At 53.3% G+C, this 17,074-nt stretch overlaps 5 protein-coding genes across 5 annotated transcripts; 3 read left to right on the top strand and 2 right to left on the bottom strand.

Moving 5' to 3' along the window:
* Nucleotides 1–1,191: 1,191 nt before the first annotated feature.
* On the top strand, nt 1,192–2,688 carry A1O5_08111 (uncharacterized protein; the record flags this gene model as incomplete). Its single annotated transcript, XM_007748696.1, has 2 exons — nt 1,192–2,293; nt 2,354–2,688. 2 exons carry the CDS (start codon nt 1,192–1,194, stop codon nt 2,686–2,688), a joined length of 1,437 nt encoding a protein of 478 aa, XP_007746886.1.
* A 1,290-nt stretch (nt 2,689–3,978) lies between these two features.
* A1O5_08112 (CNT family concentrative nucleoside transporter) lies at nt 3,979–6,261 on the top strand (the record flags this gene model as incomplete). Its single annotated transcript, XM_007748697.1, has 4 exons — nt 3,979–4,505; nt 4,559–5,662; nt 5,748–5,989; nt 6,071–6,261. 4 exons carry the CDS (start codon nt 3,979–3,981, stop codon nt 6,259–6,261), a joined length of 2,064 nt encoding a protein of 687 aa, XP_007746887.1.
* Nucleotides 6,262–6,521: 260 nt separating this feature from the next.
* On the bottom strand, nt 6,522–8,780 carry A1O5_08113 (uncharacterized protein; the record flags this gene model as incomplete). Its single annotated transcript, XM_007748698.1, has 5 exons — nt 6,522–6,995; nt 7,123–7,557; nt 7,618–8,111; nt 8,163–8,379; nt 8,433–8,780. 5 exons carry the CDS (start codon nt 8,778–8,780, stop codon nt 6,522–6,524), a joined length of 1,968 nt encoding a protein of 655 aa, XP_007746888.1.
* Nucleotides 8,781–10,629: 1,849 nt separating this feature from the next.
* A1O5_08114 (high-affinity iron transporter) lies at nt 10,630–11,817 on the top strand (the record flags this gene model as incomplete). Its single annotated transcript, XM_007748699.1, has 2 exons — nt 10,630–10,779; nt 10,846–11,817. 2 exons carry the CDS (start codon nt 10,630–10,632, stop codon nt 11,815–11,817), a joined length of 1,122 nt encoding a protein of 373 aa, XP_007746889.1.
* A 1,164-nt stretch (nt 11,818–12,981) lies between these two features.
* Nucleotides 12,982–15,234, bottom strand: A1O5_08115 (uncharacterized protein; the record flags this gene model as incomplete). The annotated part of the gene is made up of 1 exon (XM_007748700.1): nt 12,982–15,234. One exon carries the CDS (start codon nt 15,232–15,234, stop codon nt 12,982–12,984), a length of 2,253 nt encoding a protein of 750 aa, XP_007746890.1.
* Between the last annotated feature and the right edge of the window lie 1,840 nt (nt 15,235–17,074).

Genomic DNA, 17,074 nt, shown 5'->3' on the forward strand with positions numbered 1-17,074 from the left:
CGTAAAGATATCGCGCTGACGAATTAATATTCTAGATAATAATGAAATAGGTATTAATGACTTAACATCGAGACATAGAGCCACGACTAAGCGAATGAGGACATCCGCTTTCTTAAAGGGGGGGTGTTGTCACGGAAGGCGCAGGCACGCGGGGCTTAGCAGTGGCAAATAGCTTAATAGCTCTGTAGCAGTTCCCAGACATCATCATCATAAGAATCAATCGCTTTCGCTTGCCACATTGCCGCCTTCCTCTGTCCGTCTACTGTACAGGGTCGACGAAGGCACCGTCATAGATCCATATCCACTACGGCGGCGCACACGGAAGGGGCCGCCAGACTTGTTGAGGCGGCAGGATTTACGGTGTCGAACAACCGAGAAAGCCAGGTTGTTCCGGCGATAGTATTATTAAAGCAGCGACTGACAGGGGCCTGTTGCCGCACTTGGCGCATAACTTCATATACACAGCAAAACTGGAAAGATATCGTGTTGCGATATTCCGTAGGCAGGAATACTGATTTTGGCTTAATATTTGTCTCCTTGTGATTACTGTTAATTTTTCCTAAGCTGCACAGCGCGTTTCTCCCCTTGTTGTCGTTCTTTCAGAATTGGACTCTCTGCTTCTCCGAACAAGATGCTCTTCACGGAGTGCAACTAACCCAATAAAGGTTACTGGCCGGAAGCCAAATTCTTGGCGTGGTTCGGTTGTGTTCCTACGAGGGACGCTCGGACATGACGAACCACTGAGATCTTCGTGCATCAAGTTGGGGTTCGGTCCTTCGACGCCACCACTCCTGCACCACGTCGAGCGCAGCTTCCTTCGTCGAAACCTCTCACTGCTATCTTGTGGGCAGTTGCGACCAGCAGCGATATGGCTCCTCCGAGCTCAACCGCTAGAAGAGGGCCCAGTGTTCTGGTTGGTCTCCGAAATGATTCCGTCTCCCATGAAGCATGTTGTCTGATGCGATAACTAACATTGAGCTGGAACAGGTCTCTGATCCGCGTGAAACCAGACCTTTCCCGCAGACCCGCAGGCAACAACCTGCTCGCTTTATTACCGTCGACAGTGTCCTCCAATATGCCTCCGACGTCCCTTCCGCCCATAATAGGCATCCCCAACGGCCCCGACCCTTTCGAACTAACTCAGGCAGGCCTGTTGATCCGAGACTTACTGGTCGCTATATCGGTCCGCATATGCCATCTCGGTCCACCAAGACGTCCGAAAAGCTAGTCCTGTTGCCCGAGGCTGTCGAAGAGGAAGAAGAGAAAGGCGATTTTGGGCCTGACGCTGACAAGGGCCCACCCAAGGACGACGAGGATTACCGCAGACCTGGGAAAGAGGGTGTCAAAAGCTATGCAGAAAGGCTACCCAAGGCAAGACGGACGGAACAGGAACTTCCCAGAGTGACGGCCTACTGCACAGCTCAAGCATACAAGCTGCAGTCCACCGCGACGTTTGTCAGGCAGCGCCATGGAGCCAGAGCTAAGCTCTACGATGACTGCCTGTACTGTGCGTATCATCTGCCTTTGTTACCAGGCAATGAAGGCTATCGAATCCGAAGCAGTCCGCCAGTCAAGAGCGCCAAGGGTGGAACGGTCCTGGATGAAGAGATTGCACGGAGCGAACAAAGAGACTACCGGGAACCATATTATGCAGAGGAAGAGGAACAGCATTCAGTGAGAGGTCACTACACGCCGGATGAGCAGCCTGTCGAGCCAAATCACGGTGACCCGAGTCACCTGGAACGACCACGACTCAACGGGCAGCGGAGAGACAGCGGCAATTCGCAGAGATCAAACAGTCCAGGTGCAAGTCTTCCTGTCGATACGTACCGATTTGCGGAAATGTTTGTCTTTAGCTATGGAGTGGTTGTGTTTTGGAATTTCAGCGAGAGGCAGGAGAAAGACGTTCTGGCTGACTTTGCTTTTGCGACGATTGTTGACCCAAAGACCAACATCGTATCGCCCATCACCCTTACAACAAATGCCTTGGATGAGGAAGATTTCGAGACGGAGGACTTCCACTTCGAGTACAACAACGAGATTTTGCGGCCACGAGTATACAACGACATGATTACACTCCGCAGCGGCGACCATATGATCAAGCTGGCCATCAGCCATGCCATTGCTCAGAGCACCAAGCTAAGCTTCTTTGAGGAAACCATGGCTGCCCAGATGGAGGCGGCCAAGGATGTGCCCGGAAAGTTGGCCAAAACAGGAGAGCTGGGACTGAAACGAGAAGAAGTCATCAAGCTGCTCGGAGGCCTATACAAGAGCCGAGTGGAGGTCAATTTGTGTAGGTCACCTTGCGGCCTATTTGTCAGGAGCATGTGTGCTGACTCTTACAACCATCTAGCATCGAATGTCCTCGACGTACCCAACCTGATTTGGGATAGCGAGCCGACCCTGCATCCGCTGTACAACGCGGTACGCGAGTACCTTGAAATCAAACCTCGGATTCAGATCCTCAATGAACGTTGTCGGGTGTTCCTTGACTTGACCGAGGTCTTGTCAGACTACATTTCCGATGACAAGATGTCCCGGATCAATTGGATTATCATAGTCCTGATCGTGATCTCCATCCTGGTCACATGCTCGGAAGTGTTCCTACGGTTTGGGATTTTGAGCACGCGGGGTGGAGACAAGAGGCCCCAGGCATTGCAGGGGTCATTGTTAAGCAGCGAGCTCTGAGGGCCAAAAACCCCTGTCCGGAATAATTCACCGTTGACGTACCCGGTATATCGTATACAGTTTACTTCCATGTCCTGGATTTGGTGAAAGCGAGGAGTTGGCAGGTGAAGGGGCCGCATGGCGAGAAAAGCAACTTTGTTCTTGTGTGTAATTCACTTCTCCTTGTACCGGGTACTGGGTACAATGAGGAAGATCCGTCCATAACCGTCAGTATATGCGCCGTCTCGGCTAGGAAATTGTGCTTCTGGAAGTTCCGCCGTAGCGGGCGGCAAGGCAATCTGGGAGGGGCCGAGGCTGCGAGCAAGGAACTCCGTTGATTGTGGCAATTGTCGAGCTGCACACGTTGTATCGAGTGCTCGTCTATCTCTTGTTGGTGCCCTCATTGCCCACCAGACTGCGCCAAATGGGGCGCCGACAATCCTTGGACTTGCCCAGAAAGCGGAGGCGACCGACGTGTGGGCTGGGACACAGGCGCAGACAAGGGGACATAGCAGGAGGCAGGTCTTTGATTCGACGGAACGGCGAGAAGGACGGTCAGCACCAGACAGCCAGGTTGCATTGGAACTGCGACAGCGAAGCGATCAGTCTTGTAAGAAGCCAAACTGGACCTTGGGATCGTTCTCTTATCACTTGGCGAGCTCTCACGGTCCGTCTTGGCCTGATAGTCGAACTTGGACTGCTTGCCTGAGCAGGTCGATTAGGGCTGAGATGGGGAGGTTGGTTGAAATTATGCAGAAGGCGACAGGCTGGACAGGCCGGGCGCAAGACGAGGGAGACCAGGGAGACCAAGGAGACGAGGCGCATCTCGACACCGACAAAATGCCAAGAAACGTGACGGTGTAGCGTTGCAACGGTTGGACCATCAGTGGCGTTGAGCGAACATCCCCAGCATCCCTTTGCCTGCATCCCACCACTCATTTTCCCTTCGACACTGCTACAACCATACACTTTGCGGTCGGCAAGCAGATCATCACTGTCCACGCGATCCACTTTGCATTGAGATGCGCACAATTCGACCTCGTCTGCCCCTGCAAGCTCGCCGGAGCTCCCATCCTCTTTCGGCTTTCGCGAAGACCAAACAGAACCCTGCCGCATTGGTGCTCACCACCCACTCGGCTCACTGCTTGGAGAAAGAAAAAGTACATAACCATTACCCAACTCCACCATGTCTCCGTGGTTGATCACCTTTGTCGCCTTCGTCCCCGTCCTTCTGGTCGCTCTTTCCTTTCTGCGATCCACTGTTCTCTCCAAGTACCTTGACGACAAGCACGAGCGGAGACGGCCAGCAGGATGAGCTCAAATCAAGACCCCGTTGAGCCAAAGGAGCCTAAGATGGTGGACGACCACGCCGTCCACACGCACCCGACCGATGCGCCTGCCGAGGCTGGGGAGCGCAGACGGACACACCACGACATTCCCGATCATGGCCACAACCCTTCAATGCAGAAGGACGTCGACGAGAACCCAGACTTGACTCTGCACTACTCCCACGAGCACCAGCACAAGCACTTGCACCACGGCCGCCCTTCGCTGACCGGTCGCCATGACGAGGTCCTGTACGCGGAGGGCACCACCGCCGATCAGCATCTTGGTACCAAGAACCCTCAAGACTATGTGAAACACCAGCTTCGACGACCCTCAGAGCAGGTCAATGAGAAGGACTTCATCACCATGGGTGACGCCGAGAAAGGAGACGTGGGTCCCACGCGGGTAATGACAGACGGATCAGAGGACGACGGCAAGAAACATCGCTTCTCGAGAGCATACGGAAAATACAAGATATTTGTTCACCTTTTCATTTGGTTGCTGTTCACCGGGTGAGTTTCGCCGATTCTTTCGTCATGAGAAACCTCCTCATTTATTGCTGCAGATGGTGGATCGCTGGTTTGGTTCTGCACCGCTATGACCTGGGCTGGCTGATTCCTTTTCTCCTCTACCTCGCTATCACCCTACGCCTCATCTTCTTCTGGGCACCCATCACTATCGTCACTCGACCAATGCATTTCGTCTGGAACAACACGGGCGTGAGGGTTTACCAGGTTATTCCAGAGAAACTCCGCATTTGGCTCGCTGCGCTGGTAGCTCTCGCCGTGATCCTGGTTGGATCGTTTGTCTCGGAGGAATCTGCTGACAACACTCGTGGAAATCGTGCTATTTCCCTTCTGGGGCTTGCCGTGATGATAGCTGTTCTGTGGATTACTTCGCGCGACCGTCGGAAGATTCGCTGGCATACAGTCATCGGCGGCATGTTGACGCAATTCGTCATTGCGGTATTCGTGCTCCGAACAAAGGCAGGTTACGACATTTTCAACTTCATCTCCTTCCTGGCTCGCCAGTTGCTGGGCTTTGCAGACCAGGGTACCTCGTTCTTGACGGCAGAGAGTGTCATCGACCTGCACTGGTTCTTGACCGGAGTGGTCCCTCCGATCATCTTCTTCGTCGCATTCGTGCAGGTCCTGTATTATCTGGGTGTCTTGCAATGGTTCATTGGAAAATTCGCCGTGTTTTTCTTCTGGAGCTTACGTGTCTCCGGTGCTGAAGCTGTCGTGGCAGCAGCTTCTCCCTTCATTGGGCAAGGCGAATCTGCCATGTTGGTACGGCCGTTCGTGCCTCACTTGACCCTGGCCGAAATTCACCAAGTCATGTGCTCTGGCTTCGCGACTATTGCCGGGTCGGTGCTAGTAGCTTATATCGGTTTGGGACTGAACCCGCAAGCTCTGGTGTCTTCTTGTATCATGTCGATTCCAGCGTCGTTGGCGGTGTCAAAGATGCGATACCCAGAAACCGAGGAGACCATAACTTCTGGTCGAGTGGTCATTCCTGACGACGATGAACATCGCGCAACAAATGCTCTGCACGCTTTTGCCAATGGTGCTTGGCTGGGTATCAAGATCGCGGGCATGATTGTGGCTACTTTGCTCTGCATTATCGCACTGATTGGATTGCTCAATGCTCTTCTAGGGTGGTGGGGAAGGTAAGTCAACGATTTTGTCCATCCACTCAGAGTCTGTCCCATTCGGGAAGCTCGATCCACTAATTTGTCTCGATCTTTCGAATAGGTATATCAACATCACCCAGGACGGCGAGCCCTATCTGACCCTCCAACTTCTCCTGGGCTATGTTTGCTACCCGGTGGCCTTCCTGTTGGGTGTGCCTCGCGACGACCTGCTGAATGTGGGTCAACTCATTGGTATCAAAGTCGTCGCGAATGAGTTCGTCGCGTACAACTCTCTCACCAGCGAGCCAAAGTATATCAACATGAGTCCGCGGTCAAAGCTGATTGCGACATATGCGTTGTGCGGTAAGTCTCCTTGTACTTTGAAGCCCCAAGCTTAATCGGCACTCGTGTATGCCATCAATGGATGCTAACTGTTCATTGTAGGATTCGGCAACTTTGGCTCCCTAGGCACCCAAATCGGCGTGCTCAGCCAGATCGCACCTTCTCGCTCCGGCGATGTTTCTCGTGTCGCTCTCTCGGCGTTGTTTTCAGGGGTGCTCTCTACGTTAACTAGTGCGAGTATTGCTGGCATGTTGGTCACAGATCAGGTTACGCTGAGTCAGAAGAGCTCTTAGTGAACGACGGTGGTATGTCTCGTGGGCCAAGATTAAGCTTCGACCCCGTCACGTGTATAAGCAACCCTTGGATGGGGAGAGTGCGAGCGGCATTGAGAGAAAGATGCCCGACAGAGGAAGCGTCTGCAGTAGATATGTCCATGGCAGGAGAATATAAGTTGACCTGCTTTGAACCCCCGTTCCTTACGATTCTTTGAACGCCGCACAAGAAGGAGCGAGCACGTTGTCGCATATTATAATCTGATCGATTCCGGTCTACTCTACTTGCCCGCCCTCGTGATCTCCTCTGCGTCCACACCAGCGTGAGGTCCCGTCCCGGCTCCGGCCAAAACACCGTCACCGCCACTGGCAGTCCGAGCGGATGAAGCAGAAGTGTCGGCGTGCTCGCTGGACACGTCGAGGTCGCCGATGCCGACGCCTCGCTCCGCGGCGATCTTCCGGATCTTCGCCTTCTCACGCTCAGTCTCGATGGATCCCATCTCGCCGAGCCCGTACCACACGACGGTCGCGACGCCGAGGATGCCCGCGACGATGCTGAATGTCAGCGCGACGATGCCGCGCGTGGTGAAGCCGTCGGGCAACGGTGGCGGAGAGACGTTGGCGCCGCTCAGGTCGAGGAGGTCGTGTGTGTTGGCTGCGGCGTTGCCGGCCGTTGGCATGGGCAGGGCGGCGCAGGCAGCGAAATGGTCGTCTGGAATGCGGGAGGGGAGGGTTTGTTGGAGGATTAGAGGGGACTAGAGGGTGTGAGGAAGGAGGTGTTAGGATTAAAATGGACCGGCCAACAAGAGAGAGGGGGGGAGGGGGGGAATGGAAGAGAGAAGTTCGAGGAGTAGCGGAAGACAGATAGATCCTGAAACGTACCTCGACAAAAGTCATAACCAGCCCCGAATCAACGTGCCATTCGATGTGGCAATGGAACAACCACACGCCGGGGTTGTCGCTCCTGAACCTCATCATGATGTGTCCGTTCGGCCTCACCAAGATCGTATCCCTCCTCATCGGCCTCCTGGGCAGGACCAGGCTGCCATTCTTGACCGCGTTGGGGTCGTAGTCGCCCGAGTCTTCAGCGCCGCGCACGACCGCCTGGAAAGCGTGGCCGTGCAGGTGGAACGGATGTTTGCCCGGGTCTTGGTTGTTCAGGACGATCTCGACGACTTCGTTGTGGCCCAGGACGTAGGCGTGCGTGTTGACGCCGTAGACGGCGGCATTCGCCGCGAGAGCGCCGGTCGTCAGCGCCGTGTACAGGGACGGCACTTTGGGCCGGACGTAGGTGATGCCGTTGAAGAATGCATAGTTCTAAACGCGGCACGCAAGAGATGTTAATCAAGGTCCCTCGGAGGGTAGGACGGGACTCACGACCCCATCACCCAGATTGTTCATCATCAGGTCAAGCTGGACGACCAAATCGGGGGCCTCAAGCAGCTCCTCTCCATCGGTCGGTCTAAGCTCCATATCATCAAACGGCTCAAAGGAGTCAATAAGCTTAGGCGTGGGCATCGGTTTATCTGTGTCATATACCAAGAAACTCGTCACGTTCGGGTTCAAGCCACCGGGCACCTTATCGAACAAGTCTTCGTCCATAGAGCCCATGATGGCAAAATTCGCACCCGTGTCATTTTTCGTGGTGAGCAGAACACCGTACCGTTGTGCCGCGGTCAGGTAAATCATGCTTGCTTCGGCGGGTTCATGGTACACGCCGTCCACTTCGATGATGCGGAAGGTGTGTCCTTCTATCCAGAAGTATTGGGCTGCGAAGGCGGCCATGTTGATTATGCGCAAGAAGTAGGTTTTACCAGGCTGCACGGGGATTTGGAGGTTTTGGGTGTCGTTCATAAGAGCAGATTGTGGTACTTTGCCGCGCACTTAGCGCAAGAGAGGACGCAAGGTTGATTCCGACTTACCTGGCTCGGCACCTGTAGGATTGGTAACGCTCAAAAACTTCTTGATGAGGGTGGGCATTTGTTCATGATACCAGTCCGAGAGCGTCAGCACCAGCTCCTCGTCGTAGAGGTCTGCGTATGGATTGTCTGGATCGTGGATGACAAGCGGCCCTCTGAATCCATCCGGATACTGTCCGTCGACATGGGAATGATACCAATATGTGCCTGGCTGAGTGACCTGATGTCGGCGTTAGTCCAGGGCGAGCTTCTCAAGGAAGCAGTTGGGCACACATTGAAATCGTACGTAAAGATGGCACCAGGCGGCACCGGGCATTGCGTTGTACTCGCAACACCATCCATGTGATTTGAGCCGTTCATGAAAAGGCCATGGAAGTGGATCGAGGTAGACTGGTTTCCCAGATCATTCTTCAGATGGACAATGACCCTGTCACCCACGTCGGCCTCGATTCGGGGCAAGGGCCACTGGCCATTAATGCCAATGGTAGGCCTGTTGAACAGGCCATCCGGGTTTGTGATCACCCAGCCAGCAGTGAAGTTATACACCCGTGTGGCCGCAGAGACAAATGACAGCAGGAAGGCCGTACATATGAAGAGGAAGTTGGACAGAGACAGAGCCATGATCTCTGTCCTTGAGACGAGCTCAATAGATGCAAGGAAAAATATCGACCATCAAGATCAGATAAGATTTTTGGAAGGATGAGGGCGCGATTGCCCTTTGCCAGCGGAGCCGGAAAGCTGCAAAGCGTCTGGCAATTATTTCGACCCTCGCCGTTGCTCCGATACTACTCCGACGCGGGAGAAAGTTGGAAAAATCAGACGGTCGATCAGATTAGATTACCACTCAACTCGTCAGATTAGCAGCGAAGGAAAGACTCCTCAACTCTTTCGTGGCCTGAGGAAATTGTACTGAGTGGCGTGGCTCGTCGGGCTTGGACGGTGGCGGGCAATGCAAGTCGTAAAGTCAACAGCCAAGACGAAAACCATTCAACCTGCAGGGGAGGGCATGACGCGGTCGGGTCCCTTGGCGGAAGTGGTCCAGACAATCCGGGCAAGTTGATGTTTCGTCGTCGCCAAGCTAGCTGGTCGAGGCTTGGTTTCTGGCTGCTCGTGGGAATCGATGGAAAGGAGCCGCCGCGAGCTCGCCAGAACCTGAGACTGAGAGAGACTGAGAGAGACTGAGAGAGAGAAAGAGAGGGACCGTCTCGGCTGGTTGTTCGAATTGAAAGCGACAGGAAGGACGTCGAGGACAAGGGAGGTGCGAGAAGGGATCAGATAAAAAATTGAATAGTACTGTAGTATGTATTCAAGAGCTGTGAATCTAATCTGGTGGATCCATGTCCAATTGTCTGGCGAGCTGAGCGCTGGTTAGTTTTCTTTATCTGATCAAAACTGCCAATGGTGCCACGAACCTGTCTGGTTTTACCACTTTGATTGCAACCCACCGTCTTCTGCCGAGCGCCTGCAGCCTTAGTTGCACTGGATTGAATTGATCCTAGTGGGCGATGTCCACCGGGAGGCGTGAACACAAGGATTAGAGAGGAAAAAGGCCGGAGGGTTCGTTCGCAGTCGAGCTCAAGCCGGACAGTGCGGAGCGATGCGCCATTGACGTGCATGTGTGCAAAGCAGAGAATTTCCCTGGCTGGTCATGAAATCAATTTCGCTCCCACCCAACCCGGGTATCAGCCGACGACAGCATTTTCATGAGCTGTGTGATGCAGGTTGACCAATCGACCGACTATTTTTGCTGGGGCGGCAACAAGCGGCGATGGTGAAGTTTGTGCCAGGGGGGGAGTGGGTGCGCAGGTGAGCAGGCGAGCGGACTTCTCCAATGGCCTTTGCTGTAGACAAAAGATGGTGGAACCTCACGGCGGACCAGAGGAGCGGGTTGTCGAGTCGTAGAACAGACGAGAGCGACATCGGCCGAGTGGACTGACTGAGCGACTGAGTGACTGAGTGACTGGGCGACGAGGGTTGGTATTCTGTGGTGCTTGTAACCAGTAGTGCTCGTGGTGCTTGTGGTGGGTGCAGTCTGGGAATTTTTCATCCATCGCATTGAACAGTTTTCGTGGCCAAGAAATGGCATTGCGCAACGCAGTGCAGGTCCCAAGTCCCAGGTCCCAGGTCCCAGGTCCCAGGTCCCCCCCGGTTCCCCCCCCCCCCACTCGCCGACTCGCCCTCTCGGCCACTCGCCCCAACTCGGCTCCTCGACCACTCCCGAGTTACCCAGTACCCTCCCTGCTCTTCATGCATCCATCACCTGAACTCGAGGGGGGGAAAAGAATTGATCTTATCAGATGCAATCCTCCCGTCACACCAACCCGCCCAATCCTCTCTCTATATCCTCTGCTACCTTTTGCTGGGAGGGGAGCTTGGATGAACAAAGGGTGCCAGAAACAAAAAAAAAGACAGGCCTGGACTTGATAGCTTACCTGAGTTGAAAAACACAATCCACACGCACCAGCCCGCCATGCCCGACGTGTTCGCCGTGCCCGTCTTCTTCATCGTCTTCAGAGAGACCCTGGAAACCACCATTGTGGTCTCGGTCCTGCTGTCCTTCCTCAGGCAGCAGCTGGGCCCAGATCGAGACAAGACTGTGTACAAGAAACTGCGCAACCAGGTACGTGGCAGCTCCCAATCGCCCCTGTCCGGCCGCTGTTTTCCTTACCTTTTTGGTGTCTTGCAGATCTGGTACGGCACCCTGGTAGGCTTCGTCATATGTCTGATCGTGGGCTGCGGAATGATCGGGGCATTTTATGGCATTGGGACCAACACCTGGGGGACCACCGAGGACCTCTGGGAGGGCATCTTCGCTCTGATTGCCTCCATCATCATTGCAGTCATGGGTGCTGCACTCTTGCGCGTCTCCAAGATGCAGGCCAAATGGAGGGTCAAGCTTGCAAAGGCCCTGGAAGCCAAGGATAACAGACATGGCAGACTCGGCAGTCGCCTCAAGGCCTGGGCCGAGAAGTATGCCATGTTCCTGCTCCCCTTCATCACCATTCTGCGCGAAGGGATCGAAGCCATAGTCTTCATCGGGGGCGTGAGTCTCGGCGTCCAGGCCAGTTCCATTCCCTTGCCGACATTCTGCGGCCTCGCTGCCGGTTGTGCGGTGGGGTTCATTATATACAAGGGCGGCAACATGGCACCCCTGCAGTTTTTTCTCATTGCCAGCACCTGCTTCCTCTATCTCGTCGCCGCCGGCCTCTTTTCGCGAAGCATCTGGTTTTTCGAAAACCACGCGTTTAACCGGGCCACCGGTGGCGATGCCGCCGAGAACGGCTCCGGGCCAGGCTCCTATGACATCCGATCAAGCGTCTGGCACGTGAACTGCTGCAACCCGCTGCTGAACGGTGGCGGCGGCTGGGGCATCTTCAATGCCATCCTGGGTTGGCAGAACAGCGCCACCTACGGCAGTGTCATCGGATACAACGTCTTCTGGATCGTCGTCATGGCCGGCCTCGTCCTGTTGAGGTTCAAGGAGACCAAGGGGCATTACCCCTTGATGAAATCCAAGGCTGCTGCCGCTGATGTTGCATGCACCGAAGAGAGAACCAGTGACGACGAGTCGAGCGACTCGAGCGGCATGGGTCCTGTTGAGCACAAGGTCGTCTTGGGAATCGATGCCAAACCCAAAGTGCTCGATAGCCATGCATGAGAGGGGTTGCATAAATAAGGGGACCGTGGGAGGGAACCGCCTGCGTGGACTTGTTTGAGCAGAACCACAGGGTTTTTTGGGGGGGGATACCCTTAGGAAAAGGTCCAAGTGGCCAGGAATACAAGTTTCGTCGAGGGCGCCTGTTGCGGGTTTTGTATGTACATCACGTATTCGTGCTGCGAAATAGCTAATCGATGATTGGCTGCATGTTGCGCAACACTCTTCTCACATGCTCCTTTTTTTTTCTTTCAAACAGTCGACTCTCGAGTCCCGAGTCCCCGATTCTTCTCTCGTGTCGAATAGTACGAATCTACTAATATAACAAGCTTGGCACGTGGCACAAAGGACAAGTCACAGGTGACAATAAGGGCTCTTGCTTCGAGTAATTGTTCAGTAGAGATAGGTGCCTTGATTCCTGGATCTGGAACTTGCGGTCCATATTTGCAAAAATCAGGCAAATCACCGAGTTCAAAAATTGCCCCCCTTCGCCCTGTGCAAGATAGTGCTTTCCCTTTTCGCTCTCTCGATCTGCCCTCCAGATATCCTCTTCTGCACTTGGCTCAAAGCAAAAGTCATCCTTGCCGACACCCCAGCAAAGCCCTCCAAGGATGATACAGCAGCAAAATGGAAACATGACTTTCTTCCCCATCAACAAATTCAACCCCGGTCCTCCTCCCCATCTCTTGTGACTTACGGTGAACTGCAAACCCTCCCACCCAGCCGTTGCAGTCACGGTAAGTTCCAACCGTCTCATTGTACACGTTCTTCCCGATCGATCTTCCATTTTCAGGTTCATAAAACGCCTGGCGTAGCAAGACAGGGTTGAACATCAAAGTAAACCTCGATGGATCCCCAAATAAAATGCCCAGCGTGAAAGCGAAAAACTATAGTTAGTAGTACAGGGGAATAGAAGGGAGTTTAATGCAGCATAGTAATGTATGAGTGTCGACAAATGCATAAACAAGGTGCCGTGGTGTGGTGAGGGAAGAGGATAGATCCTACCGGGAAACCTAGACGGTTAGATTCTGCCATAGTTAGTAAGGTGGACAAAAGTTGGCCGGGGTTGGGGGTCGTATTGCGACGTGTCGAATTTGTTGGGCCGTATGCTATTGCCCGCGTCGGTCGAGTAAGTGTAGACGAAAAAAGCATGGTCGACATGAGTGACTATGAAGGTCGTCGACGCTTTGTGTCTGGCGTGTCAAGATCAAGAAGGAGCTCATCATCGTCTTCGGCCTTCCTTTTGGCTTGCGTGCCTTTGACAGGAGTCTGGGGAGGACTAAGATTGGCCGGCAATTCCACTCCATCGGCCGAAGCTGGGTGCAGCGTGTCCTGGCCCGAGGATTCGGCATTGGCGGGAAGCAAAGTTCGAGTCTCAGGCGCCTCCGGCTCGCCTGCATTTGGCAAAGTCGCCGCTAGGTCTTGTTGTATGGTTGCGGAGACGTCTTCAGCCGGACCTTCGCCATATTCATCCTGAGCGACGAAGAGCTCTTCATCTTCAAAAGGCTCGTAGCTGGTTTCCGGCTCGAGTCCATCCTCTCCATGGTGGAAAAGATCTTCCGCTTCTTCGGTGAATTGTACAAGCCCTTTTGCCTCGACATCAGTAGCATCGATATCCTGGAGGTCCGTGCCGGCCGAATCGGCTTCCACAGTATGTGAACTGTTTGTTTCATGCTCATGACCCTCATGCAGCTTATCTTCAGCTTCGGGATGCCCCTCTTGCTCAGTTCCACTATTCTCGGGCTCTCGAGTCTCGTCGTACGCGTACTCTGACTCATGATCTTGTGGATCAGCTCTATCAAGCAGGTCTACCTGTTCAGCAGTCTCAGACGCTTCTGTGATTGCGACAACCTCGGGATGATCTGTATCGGTAGCGACAAGCACGGCACTTGAAATTGTAGGCGTAGTACCCCTGGTGGCATGGTCGGAGAAGATATCATCCTCCGCCTGCTCTTCCTCGTCGAAGGTATCTAGACGATGATGATCATTACCAACACGGGCCGTGGTCGGTGGATTGTCCGTACTCTCCGCAATGTCCTCTGTTTCATCGTTGGCAGGCGACTGATCGCCTTCGTTCTGATGTTCGTGATGGTCATTATCTTCTCCTGCACCGTCGCCCTCCAGCTCTGGAGAATCTAAGTGATCGGCAGCAATTTCAGCATAGGTCTTCCCTTCGGCTCCCGCGGAACAGAGGTAGGCATATTGCGACGCCAGGCTCACTCGGCTGCTGAGGTGACAGTATAGAGGTTGAGACACTTGGCCTGCGTCATTACTGCATAGGTGCAAATAGACGTCGAGGATCTGAGACAGTGTAATCTGAGCAGCATATTTTGAGTCCTCGCAGATGTGCAGACCTAGCCCAGGCACGTCAAGCACAAGCTCATCATGGTGATCCAGGGTTCCAGTCAAGATCTCACGGCATGCTGCAAGCAGTCTGTCCAGAGGCTCAAAGGCCAACGAAGCGTCAGGCAGGAAGTATACACTCGAAGCGTCGCCGATCATGGGCGGGAAGAGCGACATTTCCTCTTCGAGATAAACAAGGGTCACAGGATGCACGGTCTGAGCTGCTCTTTTATCTTCGATCTTCGCCGTGTTATCATGTTGGTCTTTGGGCCCGGGTTCATTTGTTTCGATGGTTGCCTGAGAGTCAGCCCCACGACGACTACCTTCCTCGGAGGGGGGAACATGATCATCACCCTCAGCTTGTTGATGTTGTTCTGGCAGTTCCGCAGCATCATCACGCTGCTCACCTTGCTCTCGTTCAGGATCGGCTTGGTTTGTTGGATATTCTTGAGATGTTTCCGGTGTCTCAACTCTTGAAGCCTGAGTCTCTCCTTGATCTTGGGCTGCATCTTCTGCGACAGGGACGGGTGCCCCAGCGGAGAGAGTTTCAAATTGATTAGTACCTATATCGGTGTGGTCCTGTTTTTCCGGCTGATCCCCAAGTTCTTCTAAAATCACGTCGGCTCCCACCTCTTCATAGGCCTGCGGCTGACCCTCATTTGTGTTGTACTTAGCAGTCCCTTCAGTGTCTGGCACAGCCATACCGATATCCTCCTCGTCTTCATACAGGATATCTTCATCTTCATCACCTTGAACTTCTTCGACAGAGGCATCCATATTGTAGTCCGGATCGGGTTGTTCAGTTAGCATCGATGCGTTCTGTTCATCATTCATATCATCATCCAGTAATGTCTCGTCAGGTTGGTCTTCCATAGTATCTGGTCCCGTATTGGGAAGTCCCGCAGGGTCATCAACCATGTCGTCGAGAGGAGAACCAACAACGGAAGGATCGCGGATGGAATCGAGGTCGATGTCGAGATCGTCGGGCTGTCGAAACGGCGAGGAGGCTACGTCCATTTTGTCATCAAGCTGCGACGCGTCCACGTCTGGAAAGGCGAACGAAGGGATCGCAGCCATGGCGACGGGTAGCGGAGGTGCCACAGAACTTTGAAGGCGTCCCAAGTTTGCCGCCCCCTCTTACTCTTTGCAGTGCGAAAGTTTTGTGAAATGTTGAAATGAGAGCTGTGGCGATTGGGGGTGCGGGCAGACTGACCAAGGGCGATAATGGATGGTAGTCGCGCGGCGAAGGTCATTCGGGTTGAGATGCTCTGATCGGGAGACCGAAAGAATGTACTGTTCTACGTTAAGAGCCTGCTCTTAAAGTATGATTCGCAATCTTCTGAATCATCGCAGTGTTTGCCGGATGAGTCAAAGAAGGACAAGCAGATGTGAAGGCAGCAGCAGTTGCAGTCGAAGTCGCTCGAATCTCGTTGCCAAGCGTCGTGTCCAAAAGTGGATTAACGTACGCCACGAAGGACCTCTTCGATGTTTGTACTATTTGTGCTGTTTGCGCTGTTTATGTGACAACCATAAACTCGCTACTGCAATCTGAACTTGTCCAAATTTCCATCCGTAGACCACAGCCAGGAATCAGTCGCAAAATGTTGACTTGTGCTGACAACGCACCTCAACATTAGAGATGAAAAGAAAGGTTAGTAAATGGCTCCGGGCCATGGTGATGACTCTCAAGAGGCACTGCGCCTGAACTTATGTCCATTTACAGTCCCCGAAAAGTAAGAGCACACGACTACGATACAAAAGTGACGTCTGTAAAATTGAATATGCCACAGCGATTCCGCTTATCGTCTCGCCGGCTAGGAGCTCCCAATGCTTTGAGCGCCAGTTTCCATTTCAGGGTCGATAATAGAAATAACAAGGACAAAGCAAACGACATTGAGGCGTCCAAACTTGCTGGGAAGACACATATTGCAAAAGCGTCAAACAAAGTTACCGGCTTTGCCTAACCTCTTTTTCCCACCTGGATAAAGACTTGTTTCGAACATGTCCTCAGCACTTTGAGCCGTAGGAAATACAGCACGAGATCACATGCTTCAATCGATTGTGGCTGTGTATCGCCTTGCTCCAACAGACTGCGACTTCCAACCAGTGCTTCTACACAGACAATGACCAGCGGCGATCAGCTTGCTCGATTTCAACTGTGGCTATGGCTGCAGGTCGCCCAGCAGGCCAACGACTCCAGCGAATCGAACGACGCCGTTCCACCCAACCTGTGCGTCAAACCTAGCGTATTGGTTCTCTCTTCTGTCCTCCGGATCGCATGAACCAACACTTCGGCCAGTGGTCAACAGTACTATCTAGACGCAGTCACATATCCATCTCCAATGCAGCTTCTAGGAAATTTGAAGAGTTTTATTGGATCCAAGGCTGTAGCCTGCCGGTCCAGACAAACTCGCCAAATCCAACACGGAGTCTGAAATCCTTGGTCCGTGGGGTTGTTCATGTTCACACTGAGAGGTAGGCAACAACTCTGGCTTCCCAAATTCATAAAGGCTGCTCCTTGGATGCCTTTCTCTTTGCGGTTTATGCACTCATCAACACTCCATGGGCAAGTTTTCTGTCCGTAAACTTGGTGTCGAATGTCGTCTCTCATCAGACCTCGACATTGGCCGACTCTCGTGCCATATCAGACCATTGTTCAAACAGACGTCCAATGGCAGTATAATTACTCACTGTTGCGTAGTACCACTCAATTTTGATTCTGCAAATACACTGTACATCCCGATCTCTCCAGTATGGCCTACGGCGCTGGAAGCACAGCACAGGCAATAATTATGGCGTGTCTGCATCCTGGAACCCCCTTTTCTATTCGCTATCATTTTCAAATACCTCATATTATAGATGCGTACCACCATGGGCGAATTCGGTTTGGTCGATCCGCGATACTGATTCCGGCTCA

Source organism: Cladophialophora psammophila (assembly GCF_000585535.1).
Source record: "Cladophialophora psammophila CBS 110553 chromosome Unknown aczJe-supercont1.13, whole genome shotgun sequence".
Classification (NCBI taxonomy): Eukaryota; Fungi; Ascomycota; class Eurotiomycetes; order Chaetothyriales; family Herpotrichiellaceae; genus Cladophialophora; species Cladophialophora psammophila.